Consider the following 26,788-nt stretch of genomic DNA (forward strand, 5'->3'; position numbering starts at 1 on the left):
AGTAAGATGCTGCAGATGTTTTATCAGTCTATGTTAGCATGTGTTCTGTTTCATGCTGCAGTCTGCTGGGGAGGCAGTATAAAAAACAAGGATGTAAGACGTCTGAACAAACTGGTTAAAAAAGATGTCTCTGTGGTTGGAATCAAATTGAACTCATTGGAGGATGAAGTGGAGAGACGTGCACTGAGGAAGGTGCATTCTGAGAAACATGGATCATCCACTTCATATCTGCCTCGAAAACGTTTCGATGTTTTCGATAACGAAACATCGGTGGTGGATGGCTCATATCCCTGCGCTGCAGGACAGAAAGAGTTAGAAAATCTTTCTTACCATCAGCAATTAGACTCTTTAATTCTAAAGTAAACAGATGAGACTCCAGACAATTGGATTTCCCTTCTTTCCCTCTTTCCACACAAACAAACATTTCCTCCTGAAATCAATAACCATCTTTTTGGTCTTCTTAGTGTTCAGCTCCAGGTTGTTCCTGAAACACCACCCTGCCAACTCCTGTATTTCCTCCCTGTACGTCGTTTCATCACCCCCCGAGATGAGGCCAACCACAGTAGTGTCATCGGCGAACTTAATAATGGTGTTCGAGGGGTGGATGGGTATACAGTCGTACGTGATCTGAGCATAGCAGGAAGTCCTTCCTACCAACTGCAATCATAGACTCTATGGCTGCAATCAGACTTTTCAGTTGTCAGTAATTCTTATAATTGAATGTTTTCAATTTATGATTATATGCTGTGCAAATGTTTTAACTTTTCATAGATATATATTTTTTTCTAATTTTTATAGACATATGATTATTAGATCAATGTTTCGATTATGGTGTTGGTGTTCGTTGGGTTTGTGGGTTGTCTGTGCATCAAATGCTGCTGTTACAAATAATTTCCTTGTTAGGATCAGTAAAGTATATATTATATTAAACCAGATCCAAATCCATAATCTGTATATATAGAACTCAGGGCAAGGTTGTCCTCGCCCCTGGGCTTACAGGATTTTACTAAAATGCCAACATGATTTAATATCATTAAAATGTTGAGAAAAAAATTAAGAATCGATCTGATATTTATCATCGGTTGATATATTTACAACGTCTTTTTTGCCATTCTCTTCCCTTTTTATAATTTTTTTCTTTGTTCCACTTTATATACATTTTTACAAAGTGTCTGTTATTTTTTTTAATAATTAAACAAATTTTATTAATGACACAATTTTTTTTATTTCAAAATTTCTCACTTCATTGTTTTCTTTTTATTCATTTCTCAAATGTTAATTACGCTCCACAGCTGTAGTCAAAGTGCGCATGCCACTAATATTTACGGTAACAGCGAACGTCATCTGGTGGCTACACGTTGCTACAGTAACCTTATTTTGAATTCCAATACGTTCATTAGCAGCGGAGATAACACTTACGAACCATTGAAAAAAATGCAGAAACGTTGTCAAAGCGGATATTCAAGTCATGTTGTTGTGGCTAATACAAAAATATTTTCTTTTTAGGCCAGATAACGTACAAAGAAAGAGACACCGTCCGTACGAGTCGCATGTGCGTGAAAACAAGCGCCCCTCTGCTCCTCCACGCTCAGCGGAAGGGACATCGGCTCACATATCTTCTGCTCTCCGATTAGAACGAAGGCGAAGCTGCGACCCGCCTTCTGAACACATCCCTCCACAGAGTGAGTGGCTTTCTGCTCAGACAGCCCAGTGCGGCCGAATTCATTTTATTATTGTCGCGACAAGGAGCCGAATCAAAGATGGAGAGCTGCAGCTTCCAGAGCCAGCTGCTGTCCGTCATGGAGGTGCTGGCCAATGCGGCGGTGGCGGAGATCAACCGGCGAGTGGAGGACAGCTGCGCGGTGCTCCGGCTGGAGGTGAGCCAGAGCCGGCGAGACATCGAGCTGCTCAAGACCAAGTGCGAGGTGATGGAGGCGGAGCTGCGGAGGAGCCGGCTGAGAGCCCGAAGGAAAGGTGGGAGGTGGACCAAGGATGGTGCTTCATGCTGGGTGGGAGATGATAACTTCTCCTAACTGAATGTCTGTCTGTTGTGTGATGTTCTTTCCCAGCAGGAGAGAAGTGTTCTCCTTTAGTCAAAGTAGTTCCCAACACAGAAAGTCAGAGCTCAGACTGGGACAGACGCATGGATGCTGAGGCAACAAACCAACTCCAGCAGGTATGAATTCAACAAAAACTATTTATCTGCTTTTTCAATCAGTCAGTTCATTTTTTTTCAATTATGGTGGTACAATGTGGGCAGTTTTACTTGGGTTTGCATGGATGCCATCTGTGCACAGGATATTAACCACACATTTACACAAACTTTATAGGTAGAGATCTCAAGAACGCATTATATAAGTACCTGCTAAATGGTGTTGTAGAGCTCCTCCTCTGTTCGCTGCTCCGATGCCAAAAAACTTATCAGCTGTAAATAAGACAGGTTAGGTAACCAGTTACTCAAAATGTTAATAAGTAGGGAAACTTTATGCTTAAAGATCCTAATACTGCATTATAAGTAGCTGATATATGATGTTGTAGACCTCCTTATCGGTTTAGAGATAGCTGCTCCAATGTCTACAAACTTATCAGCTGTAAATAGAATAGGTCCCAGATGAGGTATTACTCAGAATATAAATGGTAGTGAAACCTTACAGGGAAAAATCTAAAAACTTCATTATAAGTACCTGAAAAGTGGTATTGTAGACACCCTCCTATGGCTGTTCTAGTGCTCCTTGCTACATGTACAAAAAATTACGGGAAAGGGACGACTCAAGAATGTTAATTGTAGTGACACACTTTGTGGAGAGATCTAAAGACTGCATTATAAGTACCTGATAAGTGGCATCATAGACCCCCTTATTTGTTTAGAGGTGGCTGTTGTAATGCCCACAAACCTATCAGCTGTAAATATGCCAGGTCAGGTGTCAGATGAGGGATTGCTCAAGATGTTAATTGTAGTGAAACCTCATGGGAAGGGATCTCAAGAAATAAGTAGACAATAAGCAGTTTCATAGACTCCCCTTCTGCGTTTAGAGATGGCTGTTTCAATGCTCACAAACTCATCAATTGGGAGTCAGACATGAACCAGGTAACCAATTATTCAAGATGGTAAAAAGTTGTGAAACTTCACGCAAAAAGATTTTAAGACTGCATTATAAGTACCTGATAATTGGTGTAATAGGCTCCCTCCTCCGTTTAGAGAGGGCTGTTCCAGTGCTCAATGCTACATGAAGACAAACTTATCAACTGTGAATAAGATGTTAATGAATAGTGAAACTTAATGCGAAAAGACCTCAAGACTACATCATAAGTACCTGATAAGTGATGTTGCAGACACCCTGTTTAGATTTGGCTGTTCCATTGCTCACCACTACATTTACCTATCAACCCTACCTATCAATAAGACAGGTCTCATGTGAGGGAATATTTCAGATGTCATTAGTAGTGGAACTTTATAGGAGAGGCCTCAAGACTGCATTATAAGTACCAGATAGGTGGTGTTGTGGATCCCCTACTCTGTTTAGGAATGGCTGTTCCAATACTCAGTGCCACATTACGCACACTTATCAACTGTATGTTGTACGTCCCTTTGGATAAAAGCGTCTGTTAAATGTTAATGAAAAATAAAACTGTAAATAAGATGTTAAGAAGTAGTAAACTTTATGCGGAGAGAGGTCAAGATTGCATTAAAAGTAAGTGGTGTCTTAGACACCCTCCTCTGTTTAGAGATGGCTGTTCTAGTGCTCACTGCTACATCTACACAAACCTATCAACAGTAAATACGACAGTTGACAAATAAGGAATTACATAAGATGTTAATGGTTGTACAACTTTATGCGGAGAGATCTCAAGACTGTACTACACTATGTACTGTTGTAGGGCCCCTCCTTTGTTTAGAGATGGGTGTTCCTGGGGTCCGTTTCACAAAGCAGGTTTAGTGAAAACTCTGAGTCTGTTAACCATGAAATGAGGGAAACTCAGAATTTTCCGTTTCAAAAAGGGAGGTAACTCAAACCAGAGAAAGAGGGGTAACTCTAGCCTGTTTCACAAAGAGAGGTAACTTTAAGCTCTCGGTCGGTTATCGTAGTAACAGAGTCTATGAACCTAACCTGGTCGGGACCAGGTTTTTCTCAGTAAACCTCGAGTTTCTCTCTGTCTCCACCCTCTTTCAGCCACACACGCTGTTTGATTTTCATTTTTTGGATTTTTCAGGATTTTGTGAAAACGTTGCAAAACTGCAACAGTCTTTACTTTACTATTACTTTATTTTTAACAAAGTCCACAGATGATAAAGCATTGATGATTTAATAGTATAAAAATAAGTATCTTAAAATGAATTGTGTTGATATGAAATTGTTGAATACGGCACAATAAAATGCAAATTAACTTAACAAGTCAAGACTCTAATTGCAATCCATGCTAGAATGCACTTCCACACAATTTAAAAAACTAAGAAAATGATGTTATTACAACTTTCTTTTATTTTTTTGAACTTGCAAAAGTGGGATTGTACTACATCAATTGTAGAGACAATTAGTTCATATTTACATTTTGGACTTTGCTTGAACATCATAATGATTTGTGGTGTCTGAGGACTCTTAATTGGTGGATGGCTTTCTCCTTTGTGTCTTCTATATGTGTGATGAGGCAGTAGTTTTTTTGATCTGTGAAGCACAAACAAACATCACACTTGTTTCATGCAGTTGATGTACAGTACCTGTTATTGTACTGTTAATCCTATACAAAATTAAGTGGATTAACCTTTAACCTTAACCACAAAAACTATATATATAGACACTGTATATTGCCATAGATGGCACAATTGATGTATTTACTCATGACCCAGTGATGGGGCCTTCTGTGTAAATAAGTAGCACCCATTAAAGCCCAGTGTTGCATTTTTGCATCATTGAAAGAAATCCCTAAAAATCACATGTATAGTTGAAGACAAGATTGTTAGGCCTGCTATGAAATTTTTTTTTCCCCAAAAATTCCCAGGTGCTGTTAAACAGGTCAAGGAATTTTTAACACAGCTTTTCCAAACATCCTAGTTTTATTTTGGATACTTACACTATTTTACTTTGCACACGGAAACATTAAACACTATTTAACAAAAAACAAAAACTACCAGGGTCAAAAATTATTAGCCCCTTTGATGCTAATAGTCAATTGTGTTTCCCTTTTAGTGGATAACAGCTTGCAGTTGTTTGTTGTAGTTTGCAACGAGTCTCTGATATCTCCTGAGGAATCCCAGCCCATTCCTCCTTGGCAAATCTCTCAAATTCCTCCAGATTTGATGGTCTTCTGGCATGGACCCTGGTCTTCAGTTGACACCACAGATTTTCAATGGGATTCAAGTCAGGGCATGCAGACCCCATCGGTATATGACTTGTCATATTTTTTTTATTTGTAAGTTGGATTTTTCAGTCCCTTTAGGTAGTTGTCACCCACACAGTTGCCATCACATACACCAAAGCTTATTTGATACAGGGACACAGCTGTGTTGTCATATTCTAAATATCGGGGTGGAGAGTGAAGCAGTCGCGTAGAGAGTGGAGTGGAGAGTGGAGAGTGAAGCAGTCGCGTAGAAGCTCACAACGGATTCGCAATTTGAAGTCATGATATTAAATGAATGTGATTGAAAAGGGACTAAGGGCCACAAACCTGTACAACCAGGTTTGTGGTGTATATATAAAAAAATCATTTGGGGTACATGCGGACCCCAGCCAGACCGTGCATCTTTTATTTATGTATGTTTGTGTCACGTTGCTGTTGTGATGACTGCTTCAGTTGCATTGTGTTTCATTTCAATTCAGGAGTTCTTACACTAATATTGTAAACAATACACGTCAGTAATCATCAATAGTAATTTCATTGTTTCTTTCATATTTGTATCTATAGACGACACACGTTTTAGGAAAATATACATTGAGAGGATATGGACAGGTACAGAAATGTGAAACAGATGAAATACTACAGGGGTCCAGCTGGACCCCAAGTGTACAGGTGAAGTAGGTTTTGCTACGTGTACTGATGAGGGTTAACTGTGGAGACGGTGTTCTTTGGGTTGTACGCCTCTCCCTTCTTTCTCCAAACATAAGCAGGGTCTGTAGTTTGGTCTCATCTGACCAAAGGACATGCTTCCAGTATTCATAATCTTTCTCCAGATTGTCCTTAGCATACTTTAGTCTGGCTTGAAGGTGTCTCTTCTGTACAAGTGGAGGGTTAGGGTCCACTGTCACTAACCCTGTACAGAAATGGACTTTTCTGTACAGGGCTCTAGTGACAGTCTCCTTTGACACTACAATTCCTGACTTGGCTAAGTCATTACCTAGTGTTTTGGTGCTTCTTCTAGCACCTTCAGACACATCTCTCACAAGTTTTCTTTCCAGAGTTATTGAAATCTTTCGCTTCCTTCCTCTGCGAGACTTGTTCTATACTGTGTGGCTCTCTTTGAATTTCTTGATGAGACTTATCACTCCACTTCTTGACACTTGGAAACACTGTGATAACTTTGTAGACCCTTCTCCTGCTTTGTAAGCATCAACAATTCTTTTTCTCTTTTTGTTTTTGGTATGATGCTTTTTTGATGCGTTTATGATGCGGTTTTTTCCATCTTCCTCCCACAGTCCAAAAAATATGCTGAGGGTAATTGATTGTTCTAAATTGCCAGTAGGTGTGAATGCGAGTGTGATTGTTTGTCTGTATATGTAGCCCTGTGACATACTGGCGACCTGTCCAGGGTCGCCTCAAGTCAGATCTAATTTTATAATGGAATGTTAGTATTCAAACTATATGTGGAGATACCTAAAGACTGCATTATAAGTACCTGATAAATGGTGTTGTAGACGTCCTCTTCTTTTTAGAGCTGGCTGTTCCAGTGCTCACTGTGGTTTTCTAGTTGTTACTGCTACATTTACACAAACTTATCAACTGTGAATAAGACATACAGCACTGGATCACATTAGACCAGGTCTCAAACCACTATACAGGCTAAATCTGGACTGTATTCTCCCAGAGAGGCAAAAGATTCTTTAAAACACAGTCTCTTATTTGTGTAACCTTTGTTCTGTTTGTGGAAATGTAAAAAGTGAGATTTCACTATGTTTGTGTAGATTCTTAGTCATGCAGGTCACAGTAATCCTAAGAACTTCACTCGAAGGCTACTGGTCTCTTTGAGGTTCTTTCAGACTGTTTACCTCTCATTCAAGAGGCGTCTTCAGTTCTAACTGACAAATGAAGAGTCTTAGATATTTGTTTGAATCTGCATGGAAAGAGGATCTCAATACTGCATTATGAGTACCTGATTAGTGTTGCTGTAGTCAAATCTGGGCTAGATGATATCAAAGAGGCTAAAGAGTCCTTAAAACGCAGTTCTTGTTTTACATTTAATTCCAGTTTTTATATTGTAAGATTACTTTTGTAAAGCTTCTTGTGACTTTCGTCTGTCAAAATTGATATGTATATAAAAAAAGGACTTACATGAGGGATTTTCTTAATCTCGCAACTCAGGTTTATTAATGGTTTGCAATTTATTAGTAAATTAGTTATTCATTTATATTAATTTGTCATAAGAGCCTGTTAATGATATATTGTTTTTGCTTAGATATGTGGTATCAATTAACATTTAATATCAGCCAAAGAAATCTTTTGTCTTTTTCCTGCTGCTAAATATTCCTTCTGACAACAGAAATACATTTAAAGACATTTTTAGCGAGTTTTGTTCTAAAATTGGGAATTTTACGAACTGCAGAAGAGATGTAAAATTACACCAGCTGTTTTGCCTCAAGGTGCTTTATGAATAAATATAATTATAAGGATTTTTTGCTGACGGCGAGGCACAGCCCACACCACACTGTTGTCCAGCCAATCCAAATAGTCAGTTTACAATGATGTTAAATAGTAAATTATGTTTTTTGTTGTTCCATTTGTGAGCTAAAAATAGAAAATTCTGAAAGAAAATTAAATAACAGAAAAAAAATGTTTTGTTCTACTCACAAAATTTCTGTTCTGTTCTATGTTAACCTTATTTTAACCTTTCATGAGCTTTAGTTCCATTAAATTACGATCTTTGATCAGTCTGTAGCGCTTTGTAAACTGATTAATGTGTCTTCTACTAGTGTATTTATAATACTGTTCAGCTCACATTTACTTAGCACCAATTCAAAACAGAAGTCATCTCAGGGCACTTCACATAGTATGGTCAAGACCTCACAATGTTATATTATAGAGATAAAAGTCAACTATTTCCTTTCAGCATTACAGTGGAAAGAAAAAAGTCAATTTTATCAGTAGAAACCTGTTAAAACCAGGCTCAGTTAAGGTGAGAATCTATCTTGGAGAGAGAAAAGATGAGTGATTAGAAACAGACAACAAACAAGACAGTAATAAACACTTGGCAGGTTGGCGAGGCCATTAAAAGCAGATCAGAAACCAAAGAGAAAAGGATAAAACACAAACTACAGGAGAGAGAAGACACAAGATGTGCAATGATGGTTTAGGCACTATACTGCCAAAAGTATTCGCTCACCTGCCTTGACAATCATATACGTTATCATATACGATATACGAATATGAATGGAAATGATATCCCATTCCTAATCCATAGGGTTCAATATGACGTCGGTCCACCCTTTGCAGCTATAACAGATTCAACTCTTCTGGGAAGGCTGTCCACAAGGTTTAGGAGTGTGATTATGGGAATTTTTGACCATTCTTCCAGAAGCACATTTGTGAGGTCACACACTGATGTTGGACAAGAAGGCCTGGCTCTCAGTCTCCGCTCTAATTCATCCTAAAGGCTTGAGGTCAGGACTCTGTGCAGGCCAGTCAAGTTCATCCACACCAGACTCTGTCATCCATGTCTTTATGGACCTTGCTTTGTGCACTGATGCACAGTCATGTTGGAAGAGGAAGCAGTCAGCTCCAAACTGTTCCCACAAAGTTGGGAGCATGGAATTGTCCAAAATGTCTTGGTATGCTGAAGCATTCAGCGTTCCTTTCACTGGAACTAAGGGGCCAAGCCCAGCTCCTGAAAAACAACCCCACACCATAATCCCCCCTCCACCAAACTTTACACTTGGCACAATGCAGTCCAACAAGTATCGTTTTCCTGGCAACCGCCAAACCCAGACTCGTCCATCAGATTGTCAGATGGAGAAGCGAGATTTGTCACTCCAGAGAACGCGTCTCCACTGCTCTAGAGTCCAGTGGCGGTGTGCTTTACACCACTGCATCTGACGCTTTGCATTGCACTTGGTGATGTATGGCTTGGATGCAGCTGCTCGGCCATGGAAACCCATTCCATCAAGCTCTCAGTTGAAGCACTGTTCTTGAGCTAATCTAAAGGTCACATGAAGTTTGAAGGTCCGTCGCGATTGACTCTGCAGAAAGTTGGCAACCTCTTCACACTATGCGCCTCAGCATCCGCTGACCCCACTCCGTCAGTTTACGTGGCCTACCACTTCGTGGCTGAGTTGCTGTCGTTCCCACACACTTCCACTTTCTTATAATACAGACAGACAGACAGACAGACAGACAGGTGACTGTGGAATATTTAGGAGCGAGGAAATGTCACGACTGGATTTGTTGCACAGGTGGCATTCTATCACAGTTCCACGCTGGAATTCACTGAGCTCCTGAGAGCGAGCCATTCTTTCACAAATGTTTGTAAAAGCAGTCTGCATGCCTAGGTGCTTGATTTTATACACCTGTGGCCATGGAAGTGATTGGAACATCTGATACTGATTATTTGGATGGGTGAGCGAATACTTCTGGCAATATAGTGTATATCAAGAGTAGAGGTGCTCAGTGCATCATGGGAAGTCTCCAAGCAGGCTGTGCCAACAAATATAAGCTTTATCAGGAATGAAAAGTCTTAAGTCTAATCTTAAAAGTAGAGAGGGTCTGTGCCTCCTGAGCCCAAACTGGGAACTGATTCCACATTAGAGGAGCCTGATAGCTTCAAGCTCTGCCTCACACTCTGCTTTTAGAAACCACAAGTAAGCCTGCAGTCTGAGAGCGAAGTCCTCTGCAAGGATAATATCATGCGATAAGGTGTTTAAGATAAGATGGAGCTTGGTCATTAAGTGTTTTATATGTGTGGAGAAAGATTTTAAATTCTATCCTGGATTTTACAGGGAACCAATCAAGAGAATGTTATGATCCTGCTCCTGCCCCTGCCCTTCTTTCTCCTTCTCCTTCTTTTCTTCCTTCTCCCTCCTTTTTCCTGTCTGTCATCTGTCTCTCCCTATTCTCACTCTCTCTCTGGTCTCTCTCTCTCATATTGCTCCCTCACATGGGATGCCATGTCATCTCTCTCCTTGTCTTGTACCTCTGGCTCCCTCTGTCTTCCTCTCTCCTGTGTTTCTCTGCTCCCTGAATCTTCCACCTGCCTGCAGTCTGATTGCTGCAATGAGAATCAGCTGTCATAATTAACTCACACCAGTCACCTGTTTGCAATTCCACCTCCCAGTATTTAAGCCAGCTCTGTCATTCACTCCCCGTCAGACCATAGACTCACATCCCCACTGAAACCCTGTTTCCTCATGGACTCCATTTCCCCCCTTGGATTATGTTCCCCTCACCAAGCCCTGCTTACCCCCTGACTGCTTCAGCTCCATGGACTCTGCTCTTCTTCCCCCTGGATTCCTGCCAGTCCCTGTTTTTTTTGCTCCTTGTCTACCTACCTTGCTCCTGTAGCTTGGCTTCCCAGACTTTGTAAGTACTCTGTTTCCTTGTCTGTTTCAGTTTATCGCTGTTTGGTTTTTGTAGATCAGCTGTGGGTTTTGTAGGTTTTGCAGTGTGACTTCTTTTAGTATAGATTTGGTTTAGTTTTCCCCCCTGTTCGGTTTTCCTTCTTCTGTATTGGTTTAGTTCCTGTTTTGTTTAAAGAGCCATTTTCCCTTTGACCACCTGTCTGCCACTATCTGTGTCAGCGTCTGGGTTCTCTGAACCCTCCCTTAAAAGTATGGTCCGACCCAGCAGACACAGAGCTCGGTTCCAACTCTATTTGAGTTGGGGTTTTTTTGGCACATAGTTCCAGTTCAGATCCACTCAGATCCTGAGACCCTGAAGAGACCATGGATTATGCGCAGGAGTCTCCTTTCTGGGGGACCAGACTTGCGTATAAAACACCGTTCCCGTAAAAGAAGTCCCCAGTCACCCCCCATCAGCATTTCTTCCAGCACCTTGTGCTCCTTTTTGTTGGACAGGGCCCTTGGATTGGACAGTGACCTCAATCGTCGGCCCCAGTCTCCCGTTTCTCCACAAGACCCTGTTCAGGTCAGGGAGTATATTGACCTGTTAAATTCCCTCGCCCGCTTTTATGGGTTGTGGAAGGGGGCGACGGACCTTCAGCAAAAAAAAAAAATGTATTCGTTGCTGGCACACAGTGAAATTGCCCAAAAGCCCTGGCTCATTCGCTCTCTGCCTGACTTTGTTTTTGAGTTTGTAGACCCCCCTCTGACCCGTCTGACACCTCCCCAGTCTTTAATGCATCCAGTAAGCCACCCTGCTGCTAGTCTGCCAGCAAGCCACCCAGCTGCTAGTCTGCCAGTAAGTTTCCCACTCCCTTCAAACCTAGTTGGCTTACCACGTGTTAGCACATCTCCCTCACCACCCAGCAAGCTCCCAGAACCTGTCCGCCAGCTGTCTATTGAGCCACCTGTGAGGAAGCCTCGCCGCAGGAGGCGAGGCTCTAAGGGACGCCCGATCTCGCCGCTCCCCGGCGCCCGGACCTCACCGCTCCCCAGCGCCGCTGAGGTCCCGTCGCATCAGTGCTTCATCTCCGTCTTTCCCGAGGGGGTCGACGCCGCCTCACCCGTGTCCGAGGGGGTCGACGCCGCCTCACCCGTCCTGGAGGGGCTCTACGCCGTCTCCACCTCCATTCCCGAGTGGGTTGATGCTGTCGACACCGCCTCCTGTTGGAACCAGCCAGGTCCTGCTGATGATCCTCTGTCTGGGTTCTCTGACCCCTCCCTTAACAGAGAAGCTAATATGGGAAAAACATGGTCTTTCTTACTGGTTCCTGTCAGAATTCTGGCTGCAGCATTTTGGATCAGTTTTTCAGAGAGTTATTAGAAAATCCTGCCAATAATGAGTTACAGTAGTTCATCCTTGAAGTTACATATGCATGGACTTTTTCAGCATCACTCTGAGACAGGATGTTCCTAATTTTGATGACATTGTGGAGATGAAAGAAGGCCATCTTACAGAATTGTTTTATGTGAGTTAAAGGACATATCCTGGTCAACAAAGTTCATCACAGTAGAGCTGGTAGAGGTCATGGCAATGTCATCCAGAGTTTCTAAGGTGCTTAGGGTCAAATGCCATAACTTCAGTTAAGAGAAGAAAGTTAAAGATCCTCCCGGCCTATATATCCTTTGGACATGCTTTAAGTTTGCTTAACTGATTAGTTGCATCTGGCTTCATAGATATATATAGATAGGTGTCATCTGCATAGCAATGCACGTTTAGGGAGTGTTTCTTAATAATGTTGCTTTCGGTAACCACGTACAAACTGAAAAGTATTTGTCCTAACACAGAATGCTTTTATATTTGTTTAATGTTTTTTCATTTAATTTATTTCGGACATGCCACAGTATCATGAAATCAGATCAGATAATTAGTAACCTTCACTGTAAACTATGAACCCAAAATATATCATTGTAGGATTTCTTAATTCTTAACCAAACTTTTCTTCAAGGAATTTAGAAATAAATTTAAGTTCGGATATCAGTGGATAATTGGTTAAAAAGTCTGGATTGTGAGAATTCTAAAAGTCTGCCAAATGTAGCTTAATAATAAAGACACATTTATTAGATCTACAGAACACCAACCTAGTTTGGATGGAGTCTAAAAGTCATGTTGATAGTTCAGATGGAGCAACTATTGAATTTAAATTGGAGCAATCTAGAGGAGAAAAGTCATACGTGTCATCTCACTGGTTTGAGTATTAATGCTGAGGTTGCTGTTGCAGTGTGCAGACCTGGAAGCTGTTAATGAAGCTGATCGCGTTCAGATCAAAGAGGAGTGTGCTGAGGAGGACACATGGATGAGCGAGCCAGACAATAAACTGAGTGAGTGCAAAGATACAAACACACTTTGGACTGGAGATCAAATTCAGTTTCCTCTATTTGCCTTGAGGAAATTAGACCGTGTGGAGGAGTTTCAGTCTGACATCACTTGACTTCCACATGACACAACAACCATATCAAAAGAGAAAATTGGCTTTCTCGCGCATGTAACCCTTCAGATACTCTGTTCAACCACTCGTCTTTCCAATGTTAGCTATAAAGGTAAAAAAACAAATGCTATTTAACAGGTCATGTGATAAGAAGAATGCTGAATTCTGATTCTGTTGTGGCTTTGGGTCTTCCAGCCCTCTTCTTGTCAGAGTTTCCTCCAGAGTTTGAGTGCCTTTTGATGGTGAAGGAAACTATACCTAGAGACACCTTGATTTTCCTCACAGTTTCTCTGTAGGAAAGGCCTACATTTTTAAGTGTTATGATGGTCTCTCTTCTATTGTTAATTGCCTTTTCCTCGCCATTTTATAGCAACACGCTACTTTCTGGCAGTACAATACTGTTCAAATAATGCTCTCAAAGGTATAGTGCCACGGTGTGTTCCAACACTACTTTTATGCAGACAGAGGAGGTTGTAACTAATCAAGAAAGGTTGGGACACCTGTAGGTTTTTGTAGCATCGACTTTCAAGGCTTGATCAACCTCCATTGCTGCAGAACAGCTTTAAGTTGTTAACCCATTTCTTGTTCCCTGAAAAAGGCCTTTGTGTATAATTCTGAAATGCACATTATTTTTCAGTTTTGGGTAACCTTACCTTTTTTTTTTTTTTTTTTTTTTTTTTTTTTTTTTTTACCCCTAGCAGTTCATCACTTACCTTTGTAACATTTCAAGCTATTCATTTGACTTGATCTACTTGAGTTCAATAAAAAAATGGAAAAATTGGGGCATTCTGAAACTTTTGACCAGTAGTGTATAAAGGAACATCTTCACTTTCCTTGTAATAATCATGTCTAAGTTAAGTACTTTTTAATTTACAAGCAGCCTTAAGCATGGCTTAATTGACAAATTCGGCATATCTTGTCAATAATTACATTATTTCTAAGCTGAACAGTTGCATATTTGCTGTTATTTCTAATTTAAAACAAACAAAAAAACAACAACCCTAAAATACAGGCCTCACAGAAGGAGCTTAATGCAACAAAAGTCAGGACACTGTTCATTACTGAGAGTCAAATAGTTTGTTTTTCCAGTACTTTTGTATGTCCATTCAAATCTCCTCTGCATGGAGGATTGTTGCTGCATGAGGATTTTTAAAGACATATTCTGTCATTCTTTAGAGACTACTTTTGCAGCTGGAGGGGTTGTGTCGCTCTACTTTTCTCTTTAAAATATCTCAGGTTTTCCATTAGATTATGGTCAGGGCACATACTTGTCTAGGTCATATTTTCCTCATTTTTTTTTTTCTTTAGAAATTCTGCCAGTGTGATTTTGGCAGTTTGCTTTGGATGGTTACCACACTGGAATATCTGTCTGCTGCCAAGCTTCTGCAGACTGGGAGTCATGTTGTCAGCCAGTATTTTGGTTTATCCACAGAAATTCACAGTGCATCTACAAAATTATTCTCCTCAACACCTTTTGTACTCATGTAGCCCTATATTTTTATGTTCCCACCTCTATGTAATATCATTAAAATCCTAAATTATTAAAAACTGTATCATATCTCAATAACTGCGTTATTGCTAAGTTTACAAGTAGAGTATTTCCTTTTATTAACAAACAAAAAGGAATACTAGAGAAAAACTATACTGACAAAAAGGTCCAAAAGTAGTAAATCTATGCAGCAAAAGTGAATAAATCTGATCATTGATACACAAGTTAGAAACCTGTGGTCACTGAAACGAAACTGAAAACACTTGTGATTTCTGATCAGTCAAACTGCATGAACATGGTTATAAAATGGTCTGTGAACACCAGAACTTGCTAAATTTTGGACCTAGGCACTGTGCCTATGTCTGCATCATGGCTCCAAATTTTAAAAAAGCCAGAGTAACTGAAAAATCTGATTGCAAGACTACACAAAGACAAACAGATACAGGGAAAATTATCAAAGCACAGCTGCAACAGTCATCAGAAGGTACAGAACAAGCCATAGTACCACTAATGAAGGCTGCAGTGGTTGTCCTCTTTAAATGATGCCAAAGAAAGTGAACTACTTTCACTGTGTAGCTCTGAAAATACGGTGCTTCAGACTTAGTTTATTAATAGAAATCTAATTTTCTGTGACAGCTAAGGTACTGCAAAGGACACTACAGAATGTGAACCTCTATATATGCTGTCCAAGAAAAAAATAAAAATTCTGGCTTGCTCCTCAGTACTGCAACATAAAAATTTGCTAAAGTAAGTGAAAAGAAGCTTGACGAAATTTGTTAAGCTCAGACGAGTCCAGCATGTTTAGTGTTAACATGTCCAGGACTGCCACAGTGAATGCATAGTCCTGACAGTGAAGCACAGAGGTGGTAGTGTCATTATGTGGGGCTACATAAGTACAAATCCTGTTGTGGAAATGACATTTATAGATGCACTGTGAATGTCCATGGATTTACCAAAATATTGGCTGATTCCCAGTTTGCAGAAACTTGGCAGAAGAGGAATATCCCAGCATGATCAGAGCACACTGCCAAAATAACACAAGCGCTTCCAAGGCAGGAAAAAAAAAAGCAGAAGTGGAGACATGGACAAGTATGTTGTCTGACTTGAATCCAAAAGAACACCTTTAGAGTATTTTAAAGATAAAGGCAGAGCAACAAAACCCCCTCCAGCAAAAAGCACAGAAAAAAAGTCTTTGAGGAATAGCAGAACATTTCTCCAGAGATTTGTTAACTTCTATGTTGAGGAAAATTGTCATCAAAAGTATACATGGACATGAAAAACTGAAAAATAAAGGGTTTGAATCTCAGAAGTGTTGTACTGTAAAGGTTTATTGACTTTTGTTGCGCTGAGTTTGTGATGTGACGCCTGTAATTGGAAGATCTAACAGCTTGTTTTAAAATTTTGCCCGCTTGTTCTTACATTTGCTGTAGCAGTATTGCAATTTCGAATCATTTGACATTTAAGTGATACTTCCCAGGTCAAGTAAACAGTTCTTTTCTGTGTTTGTTTGAGAACTGACTGATCATATGTTGACTGAAGAGACTGATGTTCACATTCCTTCCCATAAATTTCACCAGTGTGCAACAAACGAACAAGCTTAGATTTGAACTGTTCAGTGAGATTTAACCATTCCTGGAAAATCCTCTGGTGCACTTCATTTAACCCGAGTCTTTATAAGAAATACATTCTCTGCTGTAAATGACGAGAAATTATCAACATGGGGTTTTCAGCTAATGTTAAAAAACTGTGATTCTAACTATTAACAGTAATTGCAGTATTTAAATATTTTGTACATTGCTTTTTGGTAATATAAAAGGGAGATATTTAAAGATTTAATGAGAGACTGATCAGACTTTGAGCTGTAAAACCTCTACTTTAAAGCTAAACTCACTCTCCTCTGCTTTCTTTAGTCTCTGGAGCTGAGCAGCTGCCATGTTTTGAAGCCACACCACCTGCCCGGACTGACAGCTTTGCAGAGCGTTACCAATCGGCTGAAAACCCAGCCAACCGTGAATCTCTGGTTTCCCCAGCAGATGGCTACAACACTTTCCCAGAGCAGCAGCTTAACAGAAACCAGGATGAGGCAGAGCTCGTGGTCAAACACGAGAAAGAGGAAGAGCCCAATGAGAACGCCGCTCCGGTCGATTCAACCTCCACGCTTGCGACAGAGGAAGCAGATGCCAAGCTGTGGCCGACAAATCTGCGCAGAGACGCTGCTGATCTAGACATCTCGTTTGCCAGGCAGCAGTTTGAGCATGCATTTGCATCTCAAACAAGCTTACATTTGGAGGATATGGTGCCCAGAATTCCCTCAGTGGACAAAGCGCACTCTGTGGTGGTGAGTGCAGCTCGGGTGAAAAGACGAGCCAAAACCTTTGGGTTTAAAAGACCACAACCGGATGAAGGACACAGTGCTTTGTCTCAGATTAATTCCTTGGATTCAAGTTTGATTCAACAGCATCAGTACAGAGATGCAGCACAGAGGAACCCAAACGAGGATCTGACGTCGCTGAACTCCACTGTCTCTCTGAGCCGTGGCAGCTTTGGCCTAGTGAGGAGGATGAGGGTGCCCTGGAGGTCCAGCCTCTGTGAAAAGAGGTTCAGCTGCTCATACTGCGACAAAAGCTTCACCCGGTTCAGTCAACTCAAAGAGCACCTGAGGAGTCACACAGGCGAGAAGCCATTCAGCTGCATGCAATGCGGCCGCAGCTTCACCAAGCAGTGTAATCTGATCAGGCACGCCGTGGTCCACAGCGGGGAGAAACCCCATGAGTGCACGCTGTGTGGAAAGTGCTTCACCCAGAGATCCAGCCTCAAGTCCCACCAAAAAACAGCTCACTGAGATCACGGGGGTTTATTTTCTACATCTGCATCCTGTGTGTAATGACTTCAACGACATCACACGTTTTTCTGAAGTGTGTAACTGGAGGATGGCGATATTCTGATAGTCATTTTATCTGTTTTATTGTTGTGTTGCTTTAGATTATTATACAATATCAGACAAGTATTAAGCTTAACCCTCTGAACCCCAAAACCTGTTGATGGGTCCGAAAGGCTTGTTGTCTTTATAAAATCCTCATAATTGCACTATTTAGCAGCCACAAACTGTAAATTCAATTCCATTTCAATTCAAATTTATTTATATAGCGCCAATTACAGTCAAATTGTCTCAAGACGCTTTACAGAACCCATATGCCTGACCCCCAGAGCAAGCCAAAAGGCAACAGTGGCAAGGAAAACACCCTTTTAACAGGGAAAAAAACCTTGAGCACAACCCGGCTCTTTATGTGGGGGGACCCATCTGCCTGCTCGCTGGCCGGCAACTCTATTAGGTACACCTGTTTAATTGTTTGTTAACACAAATAGCTCATCAGTTAATCACATGGCCACATCTCAATGCTTTTAGGTATGTAGACATGGTCAAGACAACTTGCTGAAGTTCAAACCAAGAATCAGAATGGGGAAGAAAGTGACTTTGAATGTGGCATGGTTGTTGGTGCCAGACGGCTCTGGTCTGAGTATTTCAAAAACTGCTGATCTACTGAGATTTTCACACACAACCAGGGTTTACCGAGAATGGTCTGAAAAAGTATCCAGTGAGCCAAAATGTCTGGGATCAAAATGTCTTGTTGATGTGAGAGGTCAGAGGAGAATGGGCAGACTGGTTGGAGATGATAGAAAGGCAACAGTAACTCAAATAGCCACTTGCACAGGCTGACCAAAATTGGACCATAGAAGATTGGAAAAACGTTGCCTCGTCTGATGAGTCGCCATTTCAGGCGCAACATTCAGATATTAGGGTCAAAATGTGGAGTAAACAACATGAAAGCATGGATCCATCCTCCCTTGCATCAATGGTTCAGGTTGGTGGTGGTGATATAATGGTGTGGGGGATATTTTCCATGAGACGAGATATTTTCTCGTCTCATGGCTGCTTGGTTTCAGTTTGCAGTCCAAATCGTATACTTTTTCTTTGCCCTTACAAAGTGCACACTGTTCCGTGCAGCATGCACACAACTGGGACAGAGTACTTATTCCACCCTAAACTTTAACTGGTGCTGTGTAGTGCAAAATTTGCCCGTCTATCCTTAGCGACTCACACTTGTTTATGTTCATGTTAGACACCATGATGTAGGTGAAGGACTGCAGATCAAAATGGGCAGACAAGCATGCTGGCTAGCATACTGCAAAATCCAACCGGATATAGTAGGATATCTGGGTATTTTTGACATACTATATGTGACATACTCTTTATTTGGATATACAAAATGCTTTACTGGTGTACTATGGTAGTACTGGAATGTACCATGGTCTGTCATGAGAGACTTTGACCAATTATGTGTCTTTTCAGATCAGGTGAGATGGATTAAAGAGTTGGAAATAAGATGTGGTGTCTGAATGGATTAAATAGTGGACTTTAGTCCTGAAGAGTAAGTTTTTAGTCCCATTAGAAGCTGACAATGAATGCTGACTTTTAGCTTTTGACTAATTTTGTTCCACCATATGACCACCTAGTGTCAGGGTTTAAAAGGAGAGCTACAGCTTGAGGGCTCGAAATCTCTTCAAAACTACACAATTAAAATTGCCAGTGTCTTGTTATAGAACTGATTCTTAATGATTAAACTGACAACTGCTCGATGGTTGATCAGGATGTGAAGTCTGGATCTTTAAACAGCAAAAGTAACTCCTCATAGTGGAAAAAAACATATTTTGGCTGTATTTTTTTTGACAATTTTATCACCATTATCAAAAAAATCTATTTTGACATGAATTTGAAGAGTCGCCTTTTGACTTGCAATTTTTCAAGTATAAACATTTAAAAGATCCATTTAACAACACAGAATCTCTTCTTTGACTGGCTGACATTAGCTTAATTATTTGTAATGCAACAGGACTGATTTTTAATAATTAAAATCACAACTCACCTGCATAAACCACCCATGTCTGTTGATCAGGATGTGAAACTTTTGACAGCATCTCTCCCATTGATGACTTCAGTTTCTGGACTTGCAAATCAAACCTGAAAGCAAAAGTTTCATTTATTTTAAAAGGAATACAGCTTCCTGAAATCTAAGTAAGGTCTGTCTGTTTTGTGGACAAAAAGAATGAGAAACACAAGTAAACCTCAGGTAAGCTTTTGTTATTCTATCAGAAAAAAACAAAAAAAAACATCTCAATCTGTTTCAACAAAGCGAGTAACAATCTTTTTACACAAATGTACAAAGGTAAGACATTAAATGTTTTGTTTTTTGTCATAAATATCAAATTAGATCCATTATCCTGCAAAAAAAAACCTGATACAAGTTGCATAGAAAAGTAGTGATAAGAGAGCGTTGTATGCTGTATAGGTCACTGTATATGTGCATTTTAGTTCATATTGAAGTCATCCGATCAGCAGAATGGAAGAAAAGTAAATGAAGTGCTGGGGAGTCGAGGCAAACATGTTGAACAATGTCAAGCTAATTTCATTGAGTTTGTACACTGAAAACTGTTCTGATAAACATTTACAACGATTATAATACTCATTCAAGAGGAAATGTACGGAAATAGCAATGACAGAGCAAATTATTGCACTAATTCAGACATTAAACGGAGTGAAAAATATGACGTGAGATCTTAATGAAACTAAACCAGATGTTAGCAGCTACCACATACGGAGTTTCCACAGAAAACCACTTCATAGCATCACGTGTATAATTTAATAAATCGATAAATTACTTCAAAGAACAATAGCATTTAATAAATACTGATCATTTGTGTTGATTTTTAGTGGCTTAAACGTTTCTCACAGAACACGAGGCCCTCTGATTGGAAAAGAGTGGAACACCAGGTTGTGCTGTTTCTCTATTTTCAAAAGGTTATTCAACCATATCAACTCCTGCTGCTTCCAAGTGAAATAACTTATCACTTGAGTTTTTAGGTAAGTTAAGGGTTTGCTTTGAATTTAGGAAGCTGTAATTCGGGTTTAATTAAATCTGTTGGCGCTTTTGACACTTTTAGTCAGACCAGTAATGCCTCTGCATGTTAATACAAACATGGCAACCTCGTTCTATAACACTGTCTCTAGAAATATTTGACTGTGGATTAGCTTTTTGTGTGCATGTCATGTGTAATTTACATTTAATTTCAAGTTAGCCACGATAATCTTTTGGTAATAACCAGACCAGGTGAGGCTATTGAGAGCATTGAAATGGGATTGCATTCAATTGTTAATAAAGTCAAAATTTTGATGATTGTTATGTCTTTTAAAAGTAGCTGTGTGTAGCTTTCATCTTTTTTTAGAGTGGTAAGTCAACATAGCTGTTTTTTGGCTTCATTTTTTGACCATTTTATCACCACTCTCAACAGAATTGCAAGAACGGACGGCTTTGAAAAGTCAATTCTGACTCATGAAATTCAAGCTTTTACATTGAAAACAAAAACATTATGATGTGATTTTTACAATGTCCTTGTTTCCTGACAGTTTGGTTTCTGGATTTAATATCTCGATGGCTCTTCTGTGATTAACTCATCTCATGGATTTGCGCTTCACCGTCCTCCCCTCCTCTCTGCCTGCAGTAAGGTGGGATCTCGACTACGACGTATTTCTTCGCCCAGCCGCTCAGCACTACCTTCTGACGGATGTCATTCTCCATCAGGCCTGCGTCGGACTTGGAGTTAGCAACTGAGAGGAAGGGAAAGGTGGCTGATGATGTGAAACGACTGCGTTGTCTTCAAGTGCTACCAAACTGCTGTACTTTTGAAGTAAGTGGGCCAAATATTGCCAAAACCATCAGAAAGGTCCTTAAAGAGTTCATAAAGACACACTTACAGTCATGGACTGTGAATGTTTATCTTATTGAATAAATAACTAAAAGGGATGAGCTGCACAAAATCATTTGTGAATTTAGTGTAGAAATGGTGGTTGGTGTAAAATCTGAGGTTACGCGAGTTTTTTCAGCACAATTTTTTCTCCTGAAAATCAGCGCACGGTTTCATAAATCAGAAAGATATGGGATTGTTTTTTTTGATTTAGTATTTGTTTCAATGAACATGTTAAGTATCAAAACAGACTTTTTAAAAAAATCACACACAACAATAGGGATCTTCAATATCCCTCATCACAGACGAAACACGGACCACAGGAAACCTTTAAAGGGAAAAAATATATCTACATCTCACAGTATTAAATATAAACAACCTTTTCAGAAAAATAATGTCTCTGCAGAGTGTCTATTGTGTTGATGAATGTGCTAACTGGGGACTGTCACGCTTGGGTGAGAGCTCTGAAAAATCTAGTTCTTTCAACACTTGAAAGATAAAAATCAAGTGCTTTTTTCCTTTTATTCATACAAAATCTTTGTGCATGCGTCTATTCGGGTCGGTTTGAAATCCATTTTCTGCTGCCTCCGTGTCCTCCCAGGTCCAAAACCTCCACATCTTTCCACCGTCACTTCCATGTGTGTTACATTGTGTCCGTCCCTCTTCCTCGTCCCTCCTCTTCCTCCAGGCTGCTGGAACAGTCCATCACCTCCCCACTGTCTCTGTCGCTGCTGAGGACCATCGGAGACCAGCTCTCCCCAAACACATCCATCCCCCCGGCCGCCTCCCCTTCACCGTCCTCCCCTCCTCTCTGCCTGCAGTAAGGTGGGATCTCGACTACGACGTATTTCTTCGCCCAGCCGCTCAGCACTACCTTCTGACGGATGTCATTCTCCATCAGGCCTGCGTCGGACTTGGAGTTAGCAACTGAGAGGAAGGGAGAGAAAATGGGTCAGAAAAATAAAATCATTGCAATATTTGGTGAAATTGTCTAGAAGCTCCTGAGAATATTTATTAAATTATTACCAGATGGAGCACAAACTTCTACAAAAGAGGCAGAAATTTACTAATTGTTCTTGTTTGCAGATGGTATTTTTCCATCTGTTGTATATTTTTGTACAACACCTAGAACTCATCTCATGGATTTGCGCTTTTTGTATGTTTTTTGCATAATGCATGCTGACCAAACCTCTGGCCAATTAGAAATTCTTGCATTTTGTTTAAACCAGCAACCAAAATGAAAGTGAGTACAGAGAGATAAGAAAAACTGTTTACAAATGCTGCATAATTATACGCTTGATGACCACTAGATAAAAATCCTGCAACTGCAGAATGAGAAGTCACATCCTTTCTACTTACGACACAAACAGAAGCTGTTCATATTCATATTCGTTCTTAGTTTTGGTAGTTAGATTTCAGAATGTGTGAGAACTCTGAGCTCACAAATGATCACTAATGGTAAACATAATAACTCAAGAGGGAAATTAACTGTAAGACATGGAATAAAAATGTAATATTATTTCCCTCATTCCACTGATGACTATCAGTGGAATGAGGGAAATAATATTACATTTTTATTCCAAGTCTCACTTCTTTTTCACAATATGTAGAAGTTGTTTATGCAGCACTCAGCACAGGTTTCTCTTTTTGGTCATTATATGCAAATTGTACACCCCACGTATGATGTATTCTTATGAGAAAAGACATGTATCATGTGTGCACAAGCCTGCATCTTATAAATTAGACTGTATGTTGTAATTCATTTACTTAGACATAGAAAAGCACATAATCTATTTTTGTACAGGGATGTGATTGCCAAAAGGACAATCTAATACTATGTATCAGGGGTCCGTGGTCTGGATCCGGACCCAGACGCCACCTTATATGGACCCGAACCTGTAATCAGTAAATTGTAACGGGATTTTAAATTTCACGGGTTGCTTCTATTTTACCGGCGCAGCTTTTCCAATGTTTACGGCATTGGTTATTAGCTCAGGAAACACAGAGACCAATTACGTACAAGTTCAGACATCCCATGTGACACTACTCAGCCAGTGAATTGGTCTCGGCATTTCAGGCGCTAAACATTACAGCTGCGTTCAGAAAACAGGCGAGGGACAGACAAGAGGAGGACAGACAAAAAGAAAAATAAATAAATCGACTCCAAGAGGAAAGTAGCCCTGCACATGCTGACAGTGTTTGGCTCAACATTAAGGTGCGAGGCAGCTTCTCAACTATGAACATAATCAAAACTAAATATTGTTACAGACTGACCAGTGGACTTCCAAATGTGTCTGAGTATGACCCTGACACCATTCAGGCCACACTTCAAAATACTGGCAGGGCAAGCTGCAGCTCAGTTCTCCCATTAAGCAGCAGGGGATATAAGGGGAGTGATATAAGAGAGGAAAAAAATGTAAAAGTGTTCAATTGTTTACATTTTTTGAGATTTGGGTATTGTTTAGATGTATATAAGTTGGTTCAGGCTGTTCAGTCATTATATTTTGTCAAGGTCTGCACTTTATTTTAAGATGTACAGTTATATCAAAAGTTATTTATTAATAAATGTTGTCAAAATGTTATTGAACCATACTGAATTTATTTGATTTGACGGTCAGTTATTGATTACATGCAGACTCTAATAAAACTACTAGGTTACATCAACATATATCACACTAATTGAAGTTAGGCATTATGATTTTCTGGACCTTTGCTTTAATACATTTTCTCTGACTGGATCTCTTTGAATTTTAGTAGAATACCCCTGCTATATATTTTCCAGTTTAACTGCTTGTTTAACCTTCTGAACTCCAAAACCCAGTGGTGAGTTTAAAAGTGATGTTACGTTAAAAAAAAATAAAATAAAAAAAAAATACAGCCAAAATATCACCATTTATCTGCCGCAAACTCATCGGACTCTTGACTTTGAGGCTGTCCTTGAACTATTCATCTGTGACGCACCATTCCATTAGAAAACCTAACCAAAACGAAGCTTAAAATTGTGATATTTCATTAAAATAATTTTATTCTACATGTCTCACTTGAAAATTCTCCAAAAATAAAACAGGTTTCTCTAACCAAATACTGTAAAAAACTGAAAATCTGCACTTCTCCGTGCAACTCTGAAGCCATTATCTTTCAATTTCTGAATAATTAATTCAGCCGCAACCAACAAATCACATCACAAAAATTCTGGTACTTTTTGGCTGAACTGCAGGCAGTGTTTACACAGAGAAGAGATGAAACAACATAATGATAAATATAAATAGTAAAACATCTATATGTACTGTTCCCATTTCTTTTTTAGTATTGGTAACAGCTGTGGGCATTTGAAAATTTCAGTTTCAAATGTAGAAACCAAGTAATTCATTTTTCAGGGTTTTTTTTAAACTATGGCATGTGTCATACTGCACAGAAATCCTTTTTGAGTTCTCTTTACCTCTAGACATGAATGTGTTGTTTTCATAGAGGTGCAGGACTGCAGTAAAAAAAAAAATGAGCCCCTGACTCTGTGAGTATGTGAGCAAATAAATGCCCAGAAACTACTTGGGGTTTAGAGGGTGAACAGTAAATGCAATAGAATGAGAAAACCATCTATTTTCCTATTCGACAAAATCTCAATTTCTTTTTCTCACTAGCCTCTGTAGATATTGACCGGTAAAATACACAACCTCGCTGACCAGATATTGACTCTTCTTCTGCTCTGGTCAACTTGGCTGCTCAGCACCACTTGTCATGTGGACAAAATTGTTGGTACCCCTCGGTTAATGAAAGAAAAACCCACAATGGTCACAGAAATAATTTGAATCTGACAAAAGTAATAACAAAAAATCTATGAAAATTAACCAACGAAAATCAGATATTGCTTTTGAACCGTGGTTTAACAGAATTATTTTTTAAAAATAAACTCATGAAACAGGCCTGGACAAAAATGATGGTACCCTTAACTTAATATTTTGTTGCACAACCTTTTGAGACAATCATTGCAATCAAACGATTTCTGTAACTGTCAATGAGACTTCTGCACCTCTCAGCAGGTATTCTGGTCCACTCCTCATGAGCATGGTTTGAGGGTGCCTTCTCCAGACAGCATGTTTCAGCTCCTTCCACAGATGTTCAATAGGATTTAGATCAGGGCTCATAGAAGGCCACTTCAGAATAGTCCAATGCTTTCCTCTTAGCCATTCTTGGCTGTTTTTAGCTGTGTGTTTTGGGTCATTATCCTGTTGCAAGACCCATGGCCTACGAATGAGACCAAGCTTTCTGACACTGGGCAGCACATTTCTCTCTAGAATACCTTGATAGTCATGAGATTTCATTGTACCCTGCATAGATTCAAGACACCCTGTGCCAGATGCAGCAAAGCCCCAGAACATAACAGAGCCTCCTCCATATTTCACAGTAGGGACAGTGTTCTTTTCTTGATATGCTTCATTTTTGCATCTGTGAACATAGAGCTGATGTGCCTTGCCAAAAAGTTCCAGTTTTGTCTCATCTGTCCATAAGGACATTCTCCCAGAAGCTTTGTGGCTTGTCAACATGCAGTTTGGCAAATTCCAGTCAGGCTTTTTTATGATTTGTTTTCAACAATGGTGTCCTCCTTGGTCGTCTCCCATGAAGGCCACTTTGGCGCAAACGACGAATGGTGCGATGTGACACTGATGTACCTTGACCTTGGAGTTCACCTCTTTAGAGGTTGTTCTGGGCTCTTTTGTTACCATTCGTATTATCCATCTCTTCGATCTGTCATCAATTTTCCTCCTTCGGCCACTTCCAGGGAACAGTCCCATGGATCTTAAATTTCTGAATAATATGTGCAACTGTAGTCACAGGAACATCAAGCTGCTTGGAGATGGTCTTATAGCCTTTACCTTTAACATGCTTGTGTATAATTTTCTTTCTAATCTCCTGAGACAACTCTCTCCTTCGCTTCCTCTGGTCCATGTTTAGTGTGGTCCACACCATTTCACCAAACAGCACAGTGACTACTTGTAACCTATAAATAGGCCGACTGACTGATTACAAGTTAGTAGATGTGTGATGCTGATTAGAGGACACACCTTGATTGAACATGTCCCTATGGTCACATTATTTTCAGTCTGTTCAGCTGTAAGCATGAGACCATACTACCTGCCGAGGGAATTCTCACGTTATCGCAATAGCGGCGTACGTTCCCCCCTCTGCTAACGTTAACTCTGCTTGTGATGTCCTACACTCAGTAACAAGCAAGCTGCAGACACAGCACCCTCAGGCCCTCTTCCTTATTACCGGGGACTTTAACCATGCCTCTCCATCGTCCACACTACCCACCT

General features: G+C 40.1%; 2 protein-coding genes across 7 annotated transcripts in view; one reads left to right on the plus strand and one right to left on the minus strand.

Annotated features, from left to right (window-relative positions):
- The first annotated feature begins 1,352 nt into the window (after window positions 1-1,352).
- Window positions 1,353-19,059, plus strand: si:ch211-155e24.3 (uncharacterized protein LOC100150696 homolog). Of its 2 annotated transcripts, none has more exons than XM_035955459.2 (4): window positions 1,353-1,974; window positions 2,070-2,176; window positions 12,980-13,079; window positions 16,586-19,059. In XM_035955459.2, exons 1-4 carry the CDS (start codon window positions 1,761-1,763, stop codon window positions 17,515-17,517), a joined length of 1,353 nt encoding a protein of 450 aa, XP_035811352.1. In that variant the 5' UTR covers window positions 1,353-1,760; the 3' UTR covers window positions 17,518-19,059. The 2 variants fall into 2 exon arrangements, with proteins under 2 accessions (XP_035811352.1, XP_023142052.1); XM_023286284.3 differs by having other exon boundaries at window positions 2,073-2,176.
- A 735-nt stretch (window positions 19,060-19,794) lies between these two features.
- The window catches only part of tesk2 (testis associated actin remodelling kinase 2), a 78,625-nt gene continuing 71,631 nt past the window's right edge, over window positions 19,795-26,788 (minus strand). For all 5 annotated transcript variants that reach the window (XM_055014247.1, XM_055014248.1, XM_023286280.3 and 2 more), the window contains one exon: window positions 19,795-22,403. In XM_055014247.1, coding sequence (XP_054870222.1) covers window positions 22,120-22,403 — 284 coding nt within the window. In that variant the 3' untranslated portion in view covers window positions 19,795-22,119. The remainder of the gene's footprint in view (window positions 22,404-26,788) is intronic.

Source organism: Amphiprion ocellaris, chromosome 10 (assembly GCF_022539595.1).
Source record: "Amphiprion ocellaris isolate individual 3 ecotype Okinawa chromosome 10, ASM2253959v1, whole genome shotgun sequence".
Lineage (NCBI taxonomy): Eukaryota > Metazoa > Chordata > Actinopteri > Pomacentridae > Amphiprion > Amphiprion ocellaris.

Excerpts from the sequence above, each read along its gene's own strand:
- si:ch211-155e24.3 (XM_035955459.2), top strand. The coding sequence starts at position 1,761 with ATGGAGAGCTGCAGCTTCCAGAGCCAGCTGCTGTCCGTCATGGAGGTG. Across the intron at positions 1,975-2,069 it reads GCTGAGAGCCCGAAGGAAAG|CAGGAGAGAAGTGTTCTCCT; the intron begins GTGGGAGGTGGA and ends GTTCTTTCCCAG. Across the intron at positions 2,177-12,979 it reads CAACAAACCAACTCCAGCAG|TGTGCAGACCTGGAAGCTGT; the intron begins GTATGAATTCAA and ends TTGCTGTTGCAG.